The sequence below is a fragment of the Quercus robur genome, chromosome 8 (genome assembly GCF_932294415.1).
Source record: "Quercus robur chromosome 8, dhQueRobu3.1, whole genome shotgun sequence".
Taxonomy (NCBI): domain Eukaryota; kingdom Viridiplantae; phylum Streptophyta; class Magnoliopsida; order Fagales; family Fagaceae; genus Quercus; species Quercus robur.
The window spans coordinates 15111003-15131620 of NC_065541.1; the positions used below are offsets into that span (position 1 = coordinate 15111003).

Sequence of the window (20618 nt, forward strand, 5' to 3'; positions counted from 1 at the left end):
CACTTGAGGAAATACTACCAGTGATAGCGACACGACAACCAGTTTCTCTTTTAAGACTTTTTGGGAATTATTAACTTTTATTGGCACTGTTTAACTATTTTTGCTACAATATTGTCGTGCCTTTTTTAAGCCCAAGGGGGCAGGCACTTTTCCTTTACGCATTCTACAATCAGATGCAATTTTTGATCTTCTACTTGAATATATGTCATTGCAATTGCCCACAAAAGTTAACGGAAACGATAGACGTCCGCAAGATGGACGGATTATCCTACAGGGACGATCCCACTACGTCCGCAAGATGGACGGATTATCCTACAGGGACGATCCCACTACGTCCGCAAGATGGACGGATTATCCTACAGGGACGATCCCACTACGTCCACAAGGTGGACGGATCGTCCTACAGGGACGATCACCCTGAGTCCACAAAGTGGACGGATCACTAAGGTGATGAAACAAAAGTCCACAAAGTGGACGGATCACTAAGGTGATGAAATATAAGTCCACAAAGTGGACAGATCACTAAGGTGATGAAACAAAAGTCCACAAAGTGGACGGATCACTAAGGTGATGAAATATGAGTCCACAAAGTGGACGGATCACTAAGGTAGTGAAACATAAGTCCACAAAGTGGACAGATCACTAAGGTGATGAAACAAAAGTCCACAAAGTGGACGGATCACTAAGGTGATGAAATATAAGTCCACAAAGTGGACAGATCACTAAGGTGATGAATCAAAAGTCCACAAAGTGGACGGATCACTAAGGTGATGAAATATGAGTCCACAAAGTGGACGGATCACTAAGGTAGTGAAACATAAGTCCACAAAGTGGACAGATCACTAAGGTGATGAAACAAAAGTCCACAAAGTGGACGGATCACTAAGGTGATGAAACAAAAGTCCACAAAGTGGACGGATCACTAAGGTGATGAAATATAAGTCCACAAAGTGGACAGATCACTAAGGTGATGAATCAAAAGTCCACAAAGTGGACGGATCACTAAGGTGATGAAATATGAGTCCACAAAGTGGACGGATCACTAAGGTGATGAAATATGAGTCCACAAAGTGGACGGATCACTAAGGTGATGAAATATGAGTCCACAAAGTGGACGGATCACTAAGGTGATGAAACATAAGTCCACCAAGTGGACGGACTACTTAGGTGATGTGACATAGGTCCACAAAGTGGACGGATCACAAAGGTGATGCAATTAGTCCACAAAGTGGATGGATCACTAAGATGTTGAAATACATGAAATAAAGTCCTTGAGATGGACGGACTGTCCTACATGAAATAAAGTCCCAAGGTGGACGGATACAATAGATGGACGTTTTCGCAAAGTGGACGTATACTGGCTACGTTAAAATTTTCTACAAGTCCATTAAATACGCGATATATTTAAAAGTGATGAACAACGCCACAAAGTGGACGGTCCGCATAATAAACCCCTCAAAACAGACGGAGAAGGAAAATCCTCACCGATGTAAATGCTCAATCAACACAAGATAACAAGTCTGCAATGTGGACGGATAATCACAGATTAACAAATATTCTCACAAAAATAATCCCTCAAGAAGGTAGACGGAGTTTTAAACAGAGCACCAAACAAATATAAAAAGCATGTGAACTTTTAAGCCAAAAGCCCCAAAGGCAAATGTTCAATACAAAAAAAAAGGGACGGTTTGTCTTAAAAAATGAATAAAAAAGAAAGACGGATTGTTCACAAAATAAAGTACATATGCATCAATCTTTCTTTTCTTCAGCATCTGGGACATCCTTCGACGGGGCGGACTCTCCGTCTCCCTGAGCAGCACCGTCTCCAAAAAGGTCCTCCGTATTTTCGGAGGCGACGGGGAGGGCAGAAGTCTGGGCTTGGTCCTCAAGTTTGACCATTGTCAAGTCCAGCTCTGGATAAGCCTTCTTGACTTGACGGAGGGAATCATCGAATCCTTGGAGGAAGGAGTCCGACAGCTCGCCCAAACAGGACTCCGAGCATCGGTACTCCTCGACGGCTGCCACTTTAGCCTGACGGATCTCTTCTTTGAGTCGTTTTATCTCAGCTTCTTTGTTCTCTATGACCGTCAGCGAAGTGGCCGTCTTCTCCTCAAGCTCCTTCCTCGCCTGCTCAGAAAGCTCCAGCTTCTTCTCCATCTTGGACCTCCATCTCTGAAGTTGTCCGAGCTCTTCCTCCGTCTGCTGCGCCTTCGCGCGCACCCGGTCCAAGCTACTCTCACGGTTGAGACACCGGTCAAGTAGTCCCTTCATCATGACCAAGGACTGCAAGTAGAAGAGAGACCGTCACATAATGTAAGTAACAGGAAGAATGAAAAACAAAAACTTATTTGACAAACATAACCAACCTGAGCGACGGCGAAGAGGCCCGTCTCCCCCATGGCCTCCGTCGAATGGTTTCCCAGGTCTTCATAGTCTTCTGCCGTGATGATGGACGACAGTTTCTCCAATGCATACTTGGAGTCATCACGAAGAAGGGAAGGAGGTCTCTCTTGCTTATCGTCTGGGACCGCCATCAATCCTTTGCCCTTCCCCTGCTTCGCTGGGGTGACGGCCTTGTTACCCTCAGCCATTAAGCCAACCACAGGTTCAAGAGAGACCTTTGGTTGCTTAAAGGGACGGTCGGATTTTGTCGTCAGTTTCCTTTTAGGGACTGAAGCTGATGCCTTAGGAACCTCCTCGCCGGATTCCCTCTTCTTGACGGCTTGGGACTTGATCAAAGCTCTCCTCTTTGCGTCATCCATCTCTGCAAATAATGACGGATGAAATTAAAACAAAATAAAGCAAAGTAAATGACAAAGTAAAGTTGACGGGCTTACGTTTGTGAACTCGCTCGTCGTATCTTATCGCTTCTTGGGTGGGCTCAGGACCGTCGCAGTACCAATGTATGGTCCTCGGGTTCACCAACTTCGCCCAAGTCCTTTCCTCCGGCGTAGTCTTCTTGCAAACCTTTTCAAGGAAGCTAAACTCCTCGAGGCTGACTTGTGGGCGCCGTCTACCTGCAAAGAAAGATGATCAAGATATACACATATAACTGGACGGATATGAAAAGCAACACAAAATTTAGACGGATGCATACGTGTCTGATTTATAACTGCCCAAGTTGTGTCGACGGGCATGAACTCCGTCTCCCCTGGATGGTTCATCCATCTATCACCCTCCAGGAAGAAGTACCGACTCTTCCAGTCTCTATTTGAGTCTGGGGTCTCAAAGATCACCTTCAACAAGGGGCTCCGACTGGCAAAACTGTACATCCCCCTTGATCCAGAAATCTCGTCTGGACGGTAACAGTGAAGAAATTCACGGACCGTCAATTTCCTTTCCCCGTTTGACATTGCACCGTAGAGAATCTCCATGGCTATGAAGACCCTCCAGGCGTTAGGGGATATCTGGGTGACGGACAACCCCAGATACTGCAAGAGTTCCCTATGAAGGGTAGAAAGCGGGAATCGAAGTCCAGCCTTCAATGCCTGTTCGTACACTCCTACACCGTCTACCCCTTCGTAATAACACTTCTCCGACACATATGGTAGACGGATGGAGACATAGTCTGGGATTTGGAAGTTGGTCCTGAAGGTGCTGAAATGTCTCTCCCTGATGACGGATGTAAACCTATGAACAGTCCACTCTGGCAACATGATGAACTGCCTTAGTCCATCAGCGCCTACAACGGACTCCAGTTGTTGATCCCCGTCATCATCGGAACCCTCTACTTCGACTATCTCCACATCCTCATTTGTTGAGGATGAAGAGGAGGCAGACGGACTCCTACTTTCGCCGGGGCTCTCTTGGTCTTTATGACCGGACGGGTATACATCCTCGTATTCCGTCCCATCACGAACCACCGACTGGTTACTTGACGCACTAGACATTTCCTACAATTGACAATAAAACCTAAGACCGACGGGTTTGAAAGTGTTGACGAGTATGGAAAGCCTAACAACAATGCATGGAAGAGAATGTAACTTGACTATAGTAAATTAGAAGCACTTACCGAACTTAGCAGAGGACAGGTGACGGTTGGTGTAATCAGCGAGTATTCGTCCTCGACGGATTGCACAGATAAGGTTGACGGCTTTGCTCTGACAGGGTTGACGGCTTCGCTCTGACAAGTGTTTTCTGAGTGAAAATTGAAAAATGAAAGAGTGAGGCGCCTTATATATATAGGAAGTGCACGGAAGACGAAGCGACGCTTCGATCCTATACAACGACCATTCAGAGAGTGACACGTGGCATGCTTAATAAATGCTGACAACCTGTCAGTACGTACCAACAGATTTGTACCTGCCATGTATCCGTCAACTGGATGATTCTCCCTTTGACGGGTTGATCCAGCTAGGACCGTCGTTCTATTTTGCATGAATCCGTCATATCCATATGTAAGGACCGTCACCCCACTGATCCTTTGACCTTAAAGGTGACGGATCATCGGGGTGAAGGGGGCAACTGAAGATGATAAAATATTGGGCATGATGGGCTTACCTTAATGGGCCTGACGGATTGGGTCTCTTGGGCCTGCGTAGGTATGGTCCCAGCTTTGAAGGCCCATCACTACTGACGCAGCAAGGGCCCATGATCCGGTAATGAGAATCCTTGCTCACCACGTTTGGAAGAATTGGGAATAGAGTCCCACATTGAAAAGATGTGGGAACCAAAAAGGGAAAGTCAACCCCTTATCACTATAAAAGGCGTAATACCCACAGAAATCGAGGTATGCTTTGATGAACCCTCTCTAACGCACTAAGTAAAACAGAGGAAGTCTAACTTGACCGTCGGAGAGTCTTTGGCCGGCACCACACCGGTGCTCTCTGAAGGATTCTTTAGTTTGTTTCGTCGTGCAGGTTCAATTCGAGTCGCGAGTACGGTGTGACCCATTGGTGACGGTAATCGACGTCATCAACTATCATCACATGTGACTATACTTTTGTCACATTTGATGGTTCCTTTGTTTTTTTTTTTTTTTCTCACATATGATGGTACCACCCTCACATTGTGTAGTACTAACATCACATGTGATTGTAATTTTGTCACATTTGGTGGTTTTCTTATTTTTTTCTCACATTTGATGGTACCATCTTCACATTATGCAGTACCAACATCACATATGACTGTACTTTTGTCACATTTGATGGTTCCTTTATTTTTTTTCTCACATTGGAAAGAAAGAATAAAATTTTATATTGAAATTCCTGTGGAAAAAAATGTAGGTTGTATTTCAAAATTTTCGTAAGCAAAGAATCCCACAAACCCACGGAGCTCTAAGAATCCCACAAGCCACGGAGCTCTAGAGTTTTTTCCTGTTCCGCAGTTTTCTCAGTTTGGTAGCAGCATATCTTCTTACCTTCAATGTCGATGATAAAAGATACAGTTTCCTCTATCTCTCTCTACATCTCTCTTTGTTTGCGATATCTGCCGTTTATCGCCTCTAAATTTCGGTACATCCCTTTTTTTCATTCCTTTTTCCATATGGTTTTTATTTTTTATTATATATATTTCAAATTTTTTGTTCCCTTTTGGTTTTGCAGGTTTGCTAGGAACACAACCCAGCAGGTTTTAATTCTTCTATTATTCCTTTTGGTCACTAGCAGATGAGAAAACTATGATGATTGAATATACTTAAATCATGAAACTTCTATGATTATCTATGTTGCAGTGTTGGTTGATGTTTTTATTGATTCCTGTTCATTATGTAAGGCAAATTTAGACAGTAGTCAATTTTTTTCCTAAATTATAAATAAGTAAGTTTGTTCATTTGTAAAAAATAGTGTTGATCTATTGTTTATTTATTTATTTTGGGTCGGATGGGAGTGAAGATAAAGAATTTTAATTTATACATGGGCTTGTTATGAGTATCATCTCGGAGTAAATTCTTGGATTTTAGTAACTGGTCATAAATTTTTATTCTATTTTGAGTCCACCCCTGCACTACATTATTTTTCATGAAAATGATTGATGTGAATTCAATTAAATTTCAAAATGAGAGTAATAAGTTAAAACTTAATGGACCTCATCAATCATGTACAACATGTGATGATAAATCCTTACCTTTTTTCCTGCTTTTTTTTTTCTTTTTCTTTTTCTAAGGAAAAAAATTGTTAGTGATGGTGAAAAAAAAAGTTAGGAGATTCTTGAGCACATCGAAACAGTATACTTCTTTATTCTCAATTACTCAGTAAATTTGACTTTCAAGAAGTTGGAAATTTATTTGGCCTGGGATCCATCTGCTTTTCACGTATTCAAGGATTCTATGACTTCTAGATCCCTTGCATCTTTTCTACATGTGTACTTCTGCATTTTGTTTCTTTATTCCCTGTAATTTGATGCTTTACTCATTTGACAATTGTTTTTTATTTATGGTGAGTAAAATATCTTTGACATGTGAACAAAGATATTAAGAATAAACTTTATAGCTGACACTAAACATGACTGGAGGGAAGGAACCAAGCAATACAAGTTCATTGAGCATTGCTTGCATCAGTTGATAGGCAAAAGCAACCATGGCTAATTTTTCTTGCACATCGAGTACTTGGTTATTCATCTGGTATCAGCTATGCAGTTGAAGGATCATTTGAGGAACCAATGGGGAGGGAGAGCCTGCAAAAGTATCAAAATTGGTGATTTTCTTGGAACTGAAGAAGAAGTACTTGTAGTGAGGACTTGCTTCAGAATACAGCAGTCTTAGAAAGGATGGTTATTTCTTGGTCTAAAGAATCTCAGGGCAAGGTCAAAAGAAAAAGGCAGCTAATGATCATCTACTAACACTTTCGAAAGGGTCATTGAATGAGTTTCTATAATTGAGACCGAAAGGTGCTGGACTCATGTAATGTCGTAGTTTTCATATATGATATATCTAATAAGAGAGGATACTAACAATGCCAACCATAGAGCAAAAATAATTTCAAAAAGGTATACAACAGAAGTATGAACACTTTCATTTCATTTTTTCTGATTATAAAAAATCAAAATCCTCATTGCAAGTAAGAATTCTGTGGAATTTTTATATTCTCTACCAGAAAATATTTCGCTCTTTCTTCCTCCTCCCAACTATCTCCCCAACAAAAGATAGACAAAAAACCTGGTTGCCCCTCCCCCTCAATAGGTAAAGCTAAATTGTATTTGAAAAGGAAAAAAAAAATATATATATATATATATATATTTATATATATATAAGGTTTAGAAAAATATATGAATCCAGGAAGTTTAAGTTGCAAATAACATAGATGCCAATGAGCTTTAGCTCCAACTCAACTTTAACAACTTAGCTAAGGAAAAAAAATTATAGAATAAAAAAATGTGAAGGACTGAACTGAAAGTAATATACAGAATTGTTTGACAAACTCCATAAATTAGCAAAGCAACTATCAACTAAGGCTTCCTAGGTCATATTCAGCTGCCATGGGAGTAAACCCTAGCAACAAAACCAACAAACAAACTAAAAACTGTAGATCGAAAAAAAATTGTGACGAAAAAAAAAATATATATAGAATATCTAATTTGTAGTTGTTACAAAACATTGCAATGACTAGCATTTGGTCAGTATTTGAAAGAAATGAACAAGATAAAAAGAAAAGATAACATCATTGCTAACATAGAGAAGACAATCAAAAGGTTGGAAGAGGAGAACAGTGCAGCAAAAAGATCTATAATTCCAAATATATATATATATATCATCCCACTCATATATATAACATTATGTTACGCTTCCCTATCTGTCAGCCCACTCATCCATCAGGATATTGAAATATAATAGGCTCATCAGTAAATCAACTAACTCTGATTCTCAATCTTGGCAAACTTGACCAAACATGAGATTCCTAGAATGGATCAACTATCTTTTGTGTACTCCAAGAATTAACAGAAGCATACATCTACAACTGTGAGTGCTCCCCACTATATCTGTCATTCGCTCACCTGGGAAACCCCATTTTCATCCCAATAATATGCCTCCAAAGATCTTTCCTCCCCAAATACTACGATCATTTGCCAGCGAAGCTTGGTTATATTTACTTAGCTTCCTTATTCTAAACACTTCAACTAAGAAGAACAGCAAGCAAGTTCCCAATCCACCAACTAAAATTCGAACTTCTCATCTATAGCACCACTTAAGTCCACTGTAATTTTTTCAGCTATTTATCCACATGCAAAGGATTTGTAAAAAGACTAGAGAAAGGAAAAAAATAGATAAATTGGATGTCTGACAGGGGCATGACTTTCTATCTCTTTTTCTTCCTTCCATGTAAAGAACTGACTTCTATCAGTCACTAAATTTCAATTTAGCTATTTTTGAGTAGCTACAGTACCAATTGACAATATTTTGAAAATTCAAGCTACAGTACCATGTTAAAGAATGCCATGGATAGAAAGAACTTAGCTGAGAGAGGACTTATGGGGACATAATGCTATAAAAATCTCTTAACCTTTTTATTTTAATTTAATTAAAATAGCAATATTTGTATTAAGGAACAAGACTACTAGTTCTTGTTGTACAAATGTTTGAAGAAGTCAAAGCCTTCCCCTAGCCAGACATGAAACTCATTTACTCTACCAACCCAATCTACCAACTGAGTTGCCATTCTATTACATTTTGTCACAAGCATAGTTGACAGATCCTCCCATTACAGCAAATTTTATTTTTTATTATTATGCTTTTTTATATTATTTATTTAGTGGTGGTGGTCCTAGTGGGGGAGAATTATGGTAAAGCAATCATGGGTATTGAAATTTTGTTTCTCTCTCACACACACACATGCAAGCTGATAAACTCAGTGCAGTTACAATCCTTATCCCCACGACCAATGCACCCCCAATAATAACAAAATAATAGCAATCTCTCATATTTCAATCTTACCCATACTAATGGTAAATCTTTGATAAATCCTAACTCAACACACTAGCGTTAATGGCTTTATCAGATCTAATAAGACTCAATGTGTAGGCATTTGCCTTACCCAATACTATCTTTTTGTATATTAACCTTGATTAGCGTCTCTAAGGAGGAAATTCCAAATCAACTTTCGAAACAAAGTTAACAAACAACACCCAAATCTCCTATCAAAATAATAAAAATAAAGACCCAAATCAATTAATAGCATTAGGGATTACTAACAATGAATAAAACTAAAGACAAATCATGCATTGATAGTCAAAGAAACTTTAATAATCTATATATTAGTAGTAAAATCAACTTCGTCTGAGAGAAAGAGAAAGAGAAAGACAAACCTATTTCAAATATCGTCGCTGGGTAGAGAACGGCCGATACTGTTTCTTCTTTGGGTTTTGTTTAGCTGCCTTGACTTCTTGTGGTTGATTAGTAAGAGAAGAAGCTAATACAGAAGAAGCCGAATTTTGGGTTCTTTAGATAAACCGAATCGAAAGCATGATATAAGCTAACACAGTGAATACTGGGTTCTTTTTGTGTTTTTTACTTTTATATATATATATATATATATATATAACTTGTTTGACCGGTAACCAGTATTCACTCTAAATTACTCCAAATAAAATGAACAGTCCAGATCAAATTTTTATTCAATTAATGGTTTAGATTTAGGTGGGTACCATACCCCCCATCCCCCCCCAAAAAAAAAGGAGAAAATAGTAGAATGACCCTTAAATATGCATGGAGTTACAAACTAGCGTAAAAAATAATGGTAGAAAACTAGTGATGAATGCACCTAAGTAATTCTAAGAGTCCAATTTTTGAGTAAGTTTAGTGATTTTAAACAACTAGTTGAATTATTTGTAATTAGATGCAATTAATTACTGTTCGAAATTAATAAATATTCCCTAACGTGGTCATACTCTTATAAAGGCTAAAAAATCGTTCCCAAAGTCAAATGTAACTCTAAAAACTACTCACAAAAAAAAAAAAAAAAAAAAAAAAAAAAAAATCGAAACAAGCACAAATTTGGACTCTTGGTCCAATTGCCATTTTGGCACTCAACTCTAGAACCCTTGATTTTCGATCATTTTCTTTCTTTCCTTTTTTCGATTTTCAGTTCCCACTCATGATTAATTTGTCTAACTCATTATTTCCAAAATTCGAGCCTTGAAGAGTCCCAAACTCGTTCCAACATATCAACCTAAGGCTTTCCCTCCTCTATAAATGGAGAAGGCCTCTTGGTCAAAAAAAAAAAAATGGAGAAGGCCTCCTCATTTGCAAGACCCAAAAATCCTTTACCAATCCATCTTTTCAATCACAACACTCTTAACTTCTCAAAGGTCTCAAATTTATGACTCCATAGCATAACTTGACTCAAAGCAAGCGTTCGACCCATTATCCATATACAAATTGTGAAAGATGTGCTATTATTCTACCAAATTCTTCAAAGAACACAAAGAATATCCAAAGAACACTTCAAAGGAAGGAAGTACTAGCTAGCCAAGCTCCGCCACTCCGAACCTGGCCTGACCCAAGAAAGTGCCGCCCAAGCTATGCCATTCTGAACCTCGATACAAGGAATGCCTAAACTCCGTCAATCTTAACCAAGAAAACAGACGATCTAATAATGTTGCCCATATTCCAACCTTGAAGGAAATGCATACAACACAAAGATCCAAAACCTCTAGAACATTTAAGACTATTATTGAAATCAACATTGCATGCAGGTATAAAATTTTGTCAATCCTATTTAACATTTAAAACTGTTAGGTTCTAAAAGTTTAGAACAATTGGCAAACTGTGAGTACAAACTTGTCAAGATATAGATTCCTAGATCTATAGGTTTGATTAGACAATGCTCAAGGTATTACAAGTCAGAACACAAGAACAAACAAGCTGCAAAAATAAGAATTCAAATTCTGTGAAACCTGATCGAATGAAAATTAGATTCAATCGATTGAAAATCGTAGAAAATCAGATTCTGTAAAATTTTAATTAAGCCCTACAACCCATTGGCCCATTATGTGATTAGGGTTTCAGATATATTTCACCTAGTATATAAAGGAAACCCTAAGGCACGTTTTGAAGAGACTTTGGAGGTGCTCTTGTGAGATCTAAAAAGTATTGTGCCTTCCTCTTTCAAAGTCACTGCCGGAAATTACTCTCTTATCATTAGATCCGGTAGATATGAAGTTGCTACAACAAGATCAACAACTACTAATGATCTAAACCTTTAAGGGTGGTCTTGGAGTCATAAACTAAAGAGCTTGTGCTGCTAAATCTTTGAGTGGGATCTCAAAGTGACAAACATGGGAGTTTGTGCAAAAAAAATCCAAAAGAGAGAAGGAGTCCGTGAATTTGGAGTTGCACGTGGTCGTGTCAGTAAGTTACTATATGAAGTAGTAATAGATTTAGGGTTGTAAAAACTTCAATTCTCTTATAGTAGATTTACTTTACCTTGAGGATAGCAAGGTCAAATCTTCCTCAGGTTTTTACCTTAAAACAGTTCGTTTCATCAGTTTTCCTAGGTCATCATTCGTGGTGTTATTTACTTTTCCGCTTTTGTGCATGATATGATATATGCTTGTTTAACCTAGATTTGGATAATAAACCTAATAATCAACTTCGTTAATTAATTAGGTTAAACAATCTGGTTTAAGGGGTCTAAACGAACAAACAAAAACCATTCTTGAAATTAACATTTCGTGCACGTATAAGTGTAACCATCATTTTTATATTCAATAAGCTGTAAAATAAACATTTATCTATCAATAAAATGATTTTTTTTATTTTTAAATTGAGCTTTTCTTATTTTATATTAATTAAAATAAGTGACAACTCTGTATAAAACCTTTGATCTAGTGGGTCAAATGACTCTTATTTGAACTGTATATTTTGAAAGGCACTTAACACGATCTCACTCATTAATATGGGTTTTAACTTGGACCAAAGAAAAAGTCCAACTAAGCCCACGATCTCTCTAAATACACATATTATAATAAGGATATCAATAAAGTTAGGGTTGTCAAAAAATATTCATAGCAATTATCTTACACCTCTTTTTATTTATTTATTAAGAATTCGATAGTACTTATAATGAAGGAGAGGAAATTTAAACCATGGATGTTTCTATAGGAAATACCAGGAGGTGCTATCTGGTTAAGCTACAAAGATCTTGGCAATTACTATATAACACCTTATAATTGCCTATTATCTCACATTTGGGCCACCACATTCTATAATTTAAATTTCATTAATTAACTCATGTATGAGGTATTAGGCAAATTAGGTATTGTCATAAATTTTGGTTCTGAATCCAACTTTACTATAAGGATATTTGTTTAAAGTAGCTATTGAATTTTTAAGTTTTATCATGTGTCCTCACTCCTCCCACGTTGACTTTGGTGTTCTATAAAGTACATTTTCATCACTAATAACTAAAAGCTATATAGTTGTTGACAGTGTGTATTTACTCAAAGTAATCAATTTATGAATGGAACTTTTTGATATATACAAATTATTAAATAATGGATAGAAAATTAATCGATATTTTATGAAATTTAAAATAATCTATATACATTTAAATTCAAAATTGAAAGAAAACTCAATTAGATGTCAAATTAAATATCAATTGTGGACTAATTTGTGTCAAGTGTCCAACAAATTTTTTTAATTTTTGTGTCAAGTGAATTAATGAGTGCAAAATACTAAGAATCCAATTTTAGTAAAATATTAAAAAAAAAAAAAAAAAAAAAAAAACCAATCATATATCTACTCAATAAAAATTACCACACTTTCTATCTTATTAAAAATTAGCATAAAAATTATCTTAAATATATTTAACTTAGGTAGGAATTTTAATATGCATCTAATTATGTTTAAATTTACTAATAATTCAATCAATTGTGGATTTTTTAGGATTAACTAAAATTGTTTACTTTAATTAATCAATATTTTATGAAATCTATATACATTTAAATTCAAAATTGAAAGAAAATTCAATTAGATGTCAAATTAAATATCAATTGTGGACTAATTTGTGTCATGTGTCCAACAAATTTTTTTTTAATTTTTGTGTTAAGTGAATTAATGAGTGCAAAATACTAAGAATCCAATTTTAGTAAAATATTAAAAAAAAAAAACCAATCATATATCTACTCAACAAAAATTACCACACTTTCTATCTTATTAAAAATTAGCATAAAAATTATCATAAATATATTTAACTTAGGTAGGAATTTTAATATGCATCTAATTATGTTTATTTTTTCTAATAATTCAATCAATTGTGGATATTTTTAGGATTAACAAAAAATTTTTGCTTTTAAATGCACATGCTAGTTTATATATTGATGAGAATCAACAAGCATTAAAGGATCCATTGCATGTTCCAATTGGGCCTATTACTAGAGCAAGATCCAAGAAGATCAAAGAAGTACTTAATGGGTTGATTCAAGAAATTTGGGCTAATTATAACGCTCTGTTTGTTTCAGCAATGATGTTTTCTAGAAAATGAATCATTTTCCAATAAACATTTTCTATAAAACGATCTCATTTTCTAATGTTTGGTAGCAACTTTAAATAAGTTGAAAAACAACCTTCTAACTTCCCTAATTTAGCTTACTGTGAGATAGAGTTGTTTTCCAAAAAAAAATTAATGGAAAACAATCTCTAAAAATAAGTCATACTTTTTATGTTGACCAAAGATAGTTTTCCTTTGACTCATCTTTTTTTATGTTACCAAACAATAGAAAACACGGAAAACTATCTTTACACAAGGTTTTCCATCGAAACAAACGGAGCGTAACACAGGACATTCCAAGCTTGGCCCAAAGGAAGATGAAGGCGTAATAAATTTAATCCGAGCTATTAAGAGTTGATCTAGCTTGATTGGGCATAATTTATGGTGTAGATTAATGGCTGATTGAATTTCCAACTCCATACCAATTAATAGATATTTTTCCTATTCTGGAGTTTCTAATTTTAGACCAAATCCACATTAATTTTAGGCTTCTATTATTTAGAACGTTTTTTTAGCAATTTTTCTATTTTGGAGCTGCTATTTTCAGACAAAATCAACTTTAATTTAGGCTTTTATTATTTAGTACTTTTTTTTTCCCTATTTTCAGTAATGTCTTATAAATAGCATACACTCATTGTAATGGAGGATTATTGAATAAAAATCAGAAGAAAAAAAAAAGGTGAGGTTTTGCTTCTTCTTTTGGTTCTTCAAGAACTGTGAACTTATCAGGGATTCTCCCTTGTGGCGTTCAAATTTTATACCTTCAATTCGTGATGCAGTTATAATCATTGGGTCGAGATTTGTTACTTATACCTTTAGTTTGCGTTTCAATTATAAACGTTGGGTCAGGGTTTCTATCAAAATCTAAATTTTAGCTTTGCAAATATTCCAATACTATTTGTTGGGTCTCAAAGCGTGTCGATTGAGGTTCGCATCATATATAAACTCATAAGCATCATTTTTTTTATTTTATTATCAAAGAAGAAGAAAAGAATAAAAATTGTAATAAAATTCTTCTACCCTCATGAGTAGTAGGATGGTATATATTGATTTTTGCTATGACTTTTATACAAACAAGGAAACCAATGCATAATTTTAAAGTAAGTGAATACATTATTTATTTAATTTATAGGATTAAGTAAGTGTAAAAGGTAACAATTAAGTCAACTCATCTCTCTCTCTCTCTCTCTCTCTCTTCTCAATTGGATTAAGTTTCTATTAGTATAGTGAAAGCTCGAAATTGTGTGAAAACACAAGAGCTGTTTAGACCCCTAAATTAAAATTACTGCTCAGTTGATTTTACTCTAACTTAAACTAAGTGTGGAATAGAGTAAATGCGAGCAAACAAGCAATATAACTACTTTAAGCCATATTCATCAAATCATAGCAGTAAAATGAAAGCTAAAAGAGTAGGGAAGAAGAATGCAAACACAAGATAACACGCCGATATGTTATCTAAGAGAAAATCAAAGAACCCGGCGAAAAACCTCTCTACCGCCCTCCAAGCGGTAAATCGATCCATTAGAGAATAAGTTGGAGTACACGAATAACAAAATACCCTCCAAGCCTAGTCTACCCCATGTACTCGATCCCTCTAAGCTCCTGCTACCAACTGACTTAACAAAGTCTTGTCTTCTCTAGCTCTCCGGATCATGCAATTCAGCCCGATTACATCCACCAAACAAATGGCCTCTTCCAATATCGCTTCCCAGTAGCACTAAAACCTCATTTTACACTCAAGATGGGTGTGGTAAGTTTTTGGGCTATCAATCTCTCAAGGATTTGGAAATGGAGAGATAGAAGTTGAAGAAAGCCACAATAGATTGTGTAGAGAATTGTGGATATGACAATCTCTCACTCTCAAGGGTAATGACTAGAGTTTTCTCTTTGAAAAGCACTCCTTAACATATGTGGGTATATATAGTGTGGGTAGAGACCTGGTGTATCAGATATGACAAATTGGCAAAACAAAAAGTTTCACGAGTATCTTGTGGGAAGGCCTTACCCGCAAGACAATCGTGAAAACTAGCTCTCACCATCTGTCATGACTCTTCGCATTCCAGTTATGTGCTAAGCACATGCTTCACTTCGTGGGAAGGCTTCTTGCAATCTACCCTTGAAAACTTCTTTGGTCTTCAATTTGCCTTAAGTCTTCACACTCTCTCTCATACACAACCCTTACAATGAAATCCCACATAAAATATAGGGTACAAAAGATTAAACAAAATTACAATCAAATTTGGCACAGAATTAAAGTCAACACAAAATAGTTGTAAATCACAACTTTACATATAGTACTAGTATTATGCCCTTGCGATGCACGGCTTAGTAAAAAAACTTATATATAAATTATTATTATTTTTGATAATATAATCAAATTTAATAACAAATAAAATGGTAAAAATATTTTTTAAATTAAGTACATGGAAAATGTATATTATGTAAGTATTTTTTTTTTTGCAAAAAAAGATATTATAAAATATTTTAAAAAAATTATGGCAAGTTTTAAATTTCTAAAAGATCTTAGTATTAAAATTGTAATTTGATTATGTGTGTGTGTGTGGCACTTAAAAATCTTTCCATTCTAATTATAGATAAATTTCTTGCATATATGGCCAAAAAAAATTCCACAAACTACCAAAAAAAAAATCCATAAATTACAAAAAATGTAAGTATTTAGACTACAATATAAATGTAAAATTTTTATCTATAAATTACCAATCATAACCACTTTAATGTTTCCATAAGGGAGGAGATAATCTGTATAATCAATTAAGAACACCAAATAAAAAAATAGTATCAATAATTAAGATAAATTGCATTATCTAATTTTTTTTTTAAATCATATAATTTAAGCAATAATTGAACTACTTTAATAGAAAAATAGAAACTAAAAAAAAATGAACATAGCTCTTCTCACATAAATCTCATAATTTCATATTGTAGATGAGCTCCATCCCAAATAGATTCAGTGATAATATTTTGACCGAAACAAATATTCCATAAATTACAAAAAAAAAAATATAAGTATCTAGACCTTCTAGAGTATCACAATCAAAATAATTTTAAAAATAGATAAATGAAAGTACATAAAGAAAAATTGTATTGCAATGTAAATGTGTAAAAGTTTACATATAAATTACCCGTGTCTAACTATTTTGATGTTGTCATTTGTATCTAGCCATCTTGATATTGCTATAAGTAAGGAAATAATCTGTACAATCACTTAAGAACACTAAATCAAAAAAATACATCAATAATTAAGATGAATTGCATTATGTAAAATATTTTTAAAAAAACATAGAATTTAAGCAATAATTGAACTACATTAATAGAAAAAATGCAAAAAGTAAAAAGTAAAAAGAAGATAGCTATTCTCATTGAAGAAGCCAAATCCTTCATTTAGTAGTTCTTCACTTAATTAATTTTGGTTTTTTTTGTATTGATTTTGGCATTCTTAAATAGTAGAGTGGAGTAGGTTTAGTAGAGTTTTAGTTCAACTCAATTTCTCTTGGATTCAAACTTAATTGGTAGAGCTATTTTCTTTTTACGTGTATTATTATATGTTTTTTTTATTGGCTGTTTTCTTTTTAAGTGTAGCTATATCGATTTTTTTTTTTTTTTTAAATCATAAAAACGTGCTCTATGTTGCTGTTTTTTTTTAATTAAGATTTGTTTTTCAACTTTTCTTTTTCTTTTTCTTTTTTTTTTATTAAGATTTTTTTTTTTCAACTCAAACGTGTGCTATGTTGCAGGTTTTTTTTAAGTAAATTTTTATTTTTATTTTTATAAAGAATTTAGATTGAAATCAAATAAAGATAAAATTTTGATTGTAATTAAATTATGATTTTTATCAACTTAGATTTTACCTTTTTTTTAATTAAGAATTTTTTTATAAAGGATCAGATGAAGAATTTGGATTGTAATCAAATTAAGATAGAATTTGGATTGTAATCAAATTATGATAGAATTTGGATTGTCATCAAATTATGATTTTTATCAACTTAGAAATTATAGGAGAAGTTAAAATCATATAAATGTGTACTATGCTGTTGGTTTTTGTTTTTATAAAAAATAAGGTTCTTTTTACATGTAGTATTATTATTATATTTTTTTTTTTTTTTGCTATTTTCTTTTTAAGTGCAGTTATATCTGGTTTTTTTTTTTTTTTTATATTATATATATATATATATATATCATAGAAACATGTACTATGTTGTTGGTTTTTTTTTTTTTTTAATTAAGATTATTTTTTCAACTTTAACTGTACTATGTACGTATTTTGTTTTTACGTGTATTATATTGTTTTTTTGTTACACGTGATAATATAATTTAAATTAAAAAAAAAAATTAGATGAAGAGTCTATTGATTTTAGACTTTGTTGATAACATTTTAGATAAACACAACTGCTATAGTTGTAAATCAAATATTACTTTCTTTCATTACTTGATTTGTCATATGTATCCAAAAAATATGTATATATCTATTCTTAAAATCTAAAAATTTATTAAAATTTCTGCAATTTGGCAAAGCCACTTGGCGCAACCACGGTGTCTAAGCCCAACTTTTATTATATATAATATGATTTTAGTGGTTTTTAGAGATGAAAAAAAAAAAAAAAAAAAACAGAGAGAAGGAAATACTATAGTTACTACAAAGAGTAATGTTACAAACAAAAATTATTTTACAACATTTTTACAAACCGTTATTGTGGGCAACTTTTCATTTGCTTTCATCCAGGCCCATCATCAACATCACTTTTTCATTTACCAATAATCACTAGTCATATCAGCAATTTGTAAAATATCTTGTAAAAAAGTTTGTGTCTCTAGCATTACTCTACTATAAAATATTTACAAACAAATGTAATAATAAATGCAATTAGTGAACTTTAACAACCTCTAATTAATAAATGTTTGAATTACATTTTTGTAATTGTTGACACATTAATTTATAAACTTTATGTAGTAAAATTTATGCATCTTTAGCATCACTCATGAGGAAAAAAAAAATCTCACAAACCTTTTGTTAAATAACTAGTGTGCGTTGCACATGCAAGGCACATGCTACCCCTTTAGTGAGAAAATTAACATAAATTTTACTTTTGTTGAAGAAATATGAAATGTGCATTGCACGTGCAAGGCACATGCTACCCCTTTAGTGAGAAAATTAATATAAATTTTATTTTTTGTTGAAGAAGTATGAAATCATGTATTTAACTTTAAAATAGCTATTTGAATATTTTTTTACTATGACAATTTCTTAGAATTTAGTTACTAAATGTAATATCTACTCACCAAAAAATGCTACCAAGAATGATAATGAATGTCATCATCTTTCCACAATATTTAAATTTTCGCAATGAATGATGATATATGTGTTAGGTTCTAAAGACTTAGGATTTTATGTATTTAGAACTCTAAGATGTATTGTTGGCAAACCATGATCAAAACAATATGTTTAGTCGTGTTTAAACTTGCTCAAAATTGGTTCATTTATATAAAGTTGGAATAAACTGTTGCAGAAGTTATTTAAGCTTCTCGACCTGGTTTGATCGATCGAAGCTTAGGCTCGATCAATCAAAAATCGAGTCAGAGGCGTTTTTCTATAGAATTCCAACTCAGCCCTAGTTTGTTTAAAACGTTTAGGGTTTTCTAATTTACCCTAGGTATAAAAGGCAAACCCTAGCCACGTTTTAGTGTTGCTCATATTGCTGTTTGTGTAAATCTCTTGTGAGATTTGTGAGGAGCTTTCCTTTACACAAGCTTAGGATTATCAAGAAGGAGATTCGTTCAAGAGCTTGATGATCATTCAGTTGCTGCACTAAAGAGCTTAAAGAAACACAAGCGGGTGTGCTTGTACTTGTACTTGCTGGAGAATCCAAGAAAGAAGGAGTCTGTGGTTTCGGAGCTTGCACGTGGTCATGTCAGTAAGTTTCTACTGGTGGGTAGCAACAAGATGTTAGTGGTCTAAATCCTGTTGAACAACTTCAATTCTTTCATAGTGGATTCAGGTTTACCTTGAGGATAGCTAGGTTAAATCCTCCCCAGGTTTTTACTAGTTTTGTTTCCTGGGTAATCATATCATTGTGTTATTTATCTTTCCACTGCTTTGCATGATATGATTGTTTTGATTGTGATAACCTAGATTTGTTAATTTGGACTAAGTAATAACTTGGCTAATTACCTAGGTTAATCCAATTGTGTTTTTAAGGGGTCTAGAAACTATCAATATACAACAATTTTTTTGAAGATCTTCATCAAATTAAATACTTGCAACCATCTACAATGAAAATTTTGTTATTCATACTTCATTCCTTATCATCTTATTTTATGAGTCTAATTACGATGTTTAGCTTACTTATTTTTAATGAACACTCTTTTAAGTAGGAAAGAAATTAAAAAAAGAAAAGAAAAAAAGAACAAAATAAGAAAAGACATCTATCATCAAAGTTTCCATTAGATAAAATTATAGGTCTAGAAGATTTAAACCTAATAAATTAGTGTTCTCTAGGTAACAAATAGAATACCATATATCATCATTCTAACTTTCCAAGCATGACTATCAGTCTACCACATAATATTCAAAATAAGAAATTTTTTGGGACATTAAAATTTAGTAGGAGTATTTTAGACATTACATAATGAAATATTTTATGAATTATAAGATTTCATTAGGGTTTAACTAAGAGGGTAACAATAGGAGTATATTCTCATTTACAAAATATGAAGGAGGGAATTATTCAACTTTTGTTTAGGGGAATGAAACTACCCCAAACATAAAGGAGGAAAGTGTTACTTTGTCAATTTGTGTGTATGTGTGTGTGTGTTTTTAACTTGAAACAATGTGTTAAAAAAAAATCAACCTAAAAAACCTATGCATAAAGCAATGAATTTTGGTTCAACAAATTGGCTAAACCAAAAAAGAAGTCTAGGAACACAACAAAATGTCACAATATTTTTACAATACCATTATTTCTAGCTATGGTGGATTCTGGTCTGATATTTTATTATTTTATTTTAGAGTAATGTTACGTCCACAACATTTTCATAATAAATTCCAGGTGGTAAATTGTTATTGGGTTTAAATTGGACTAACCACTTCTAACCATGCATTTTAAAAAAACAAATAACAAATAACAAATAAAAAGCCAATTGAAGAAAATTGTGCCTAAAACAATGAATTTTGGCTCACCA

At 33.9% G+C, this 20618-nt stretch overlaps 1 protein-coding gene and 1 long non-coding RNA gene across 2 annotated transcripts; both read right to left on the bottom strand.

The window, feature by feature from the left end:
* Nucleotides 1-1616: 1616 nt before the first annotated feature.
* On the bottom strand, nucleotides 1617-3921 carry LOC126694755 (uncharacterized). The gene is made up of 4 exons (XM_050391251.1): nucleotides 3098-3921; nucleotides 2838-3017; nucleotides 2367-2764; nucleotides 1617-2283 (listed from the first exon to the last, which is right to left on the bottom strand). The coding sequence occupies exons 1-4, from the start codon at nucleotides 3888-3890 to the stop codon at nucleotides 1750-1752; spliced, it is 1905 nt and encodes a 634-aa protein (XP_050247208.1). The 5' UTR covers nucleotides 3891-3921; the 3' UTR covers nucleotides 1617-1749.
* Nucleotides 3922-6299: 2378 nt separating this feature from the next.
* LOC126694758 (uncharacterized) lies at nucleotides 6300-9422 on the bottom strand. The gene is made up of 2 exons (XR_007645873.1): nucleotides 9238-9422; nucleotides 6300-6612 (listed from the first exon to the last, which is right to left on the bottom strand). It is a non-coding gene; the product is annotated as an uncharacterized LOC126694758 (long non-coding RNA).
* Between the last annotated feature and the right edge of the window lie 11196 nt (nucleotides 9423-20618).

Excerpts from the sequence above, each read along its gene's own strand:
- LOC126694755 (XM_050391251.1), bottom strand. The coding sequence starts at position 3,890 with ATGTCTAGTGCGTCAAGTAACCAGTCGGTGGTTCGTGATGGGACGGAA. Across the intron at positions 2,765-2,837 it reads CGACGAGCGAGTTCACAAAC|AGATGGATGACGCAAAGAGG; the intron begins GTAAGCCCGTCA and ends CATTATTTGCAG. Across the intron at positions 2,284-2,366 it reads GCCTCTTCGCCGTCGCTCAG|TCCTTGGTCATGATGAAGGG; the intron begins GTTGGTTATGTT and ends TTCTACTTGCAG.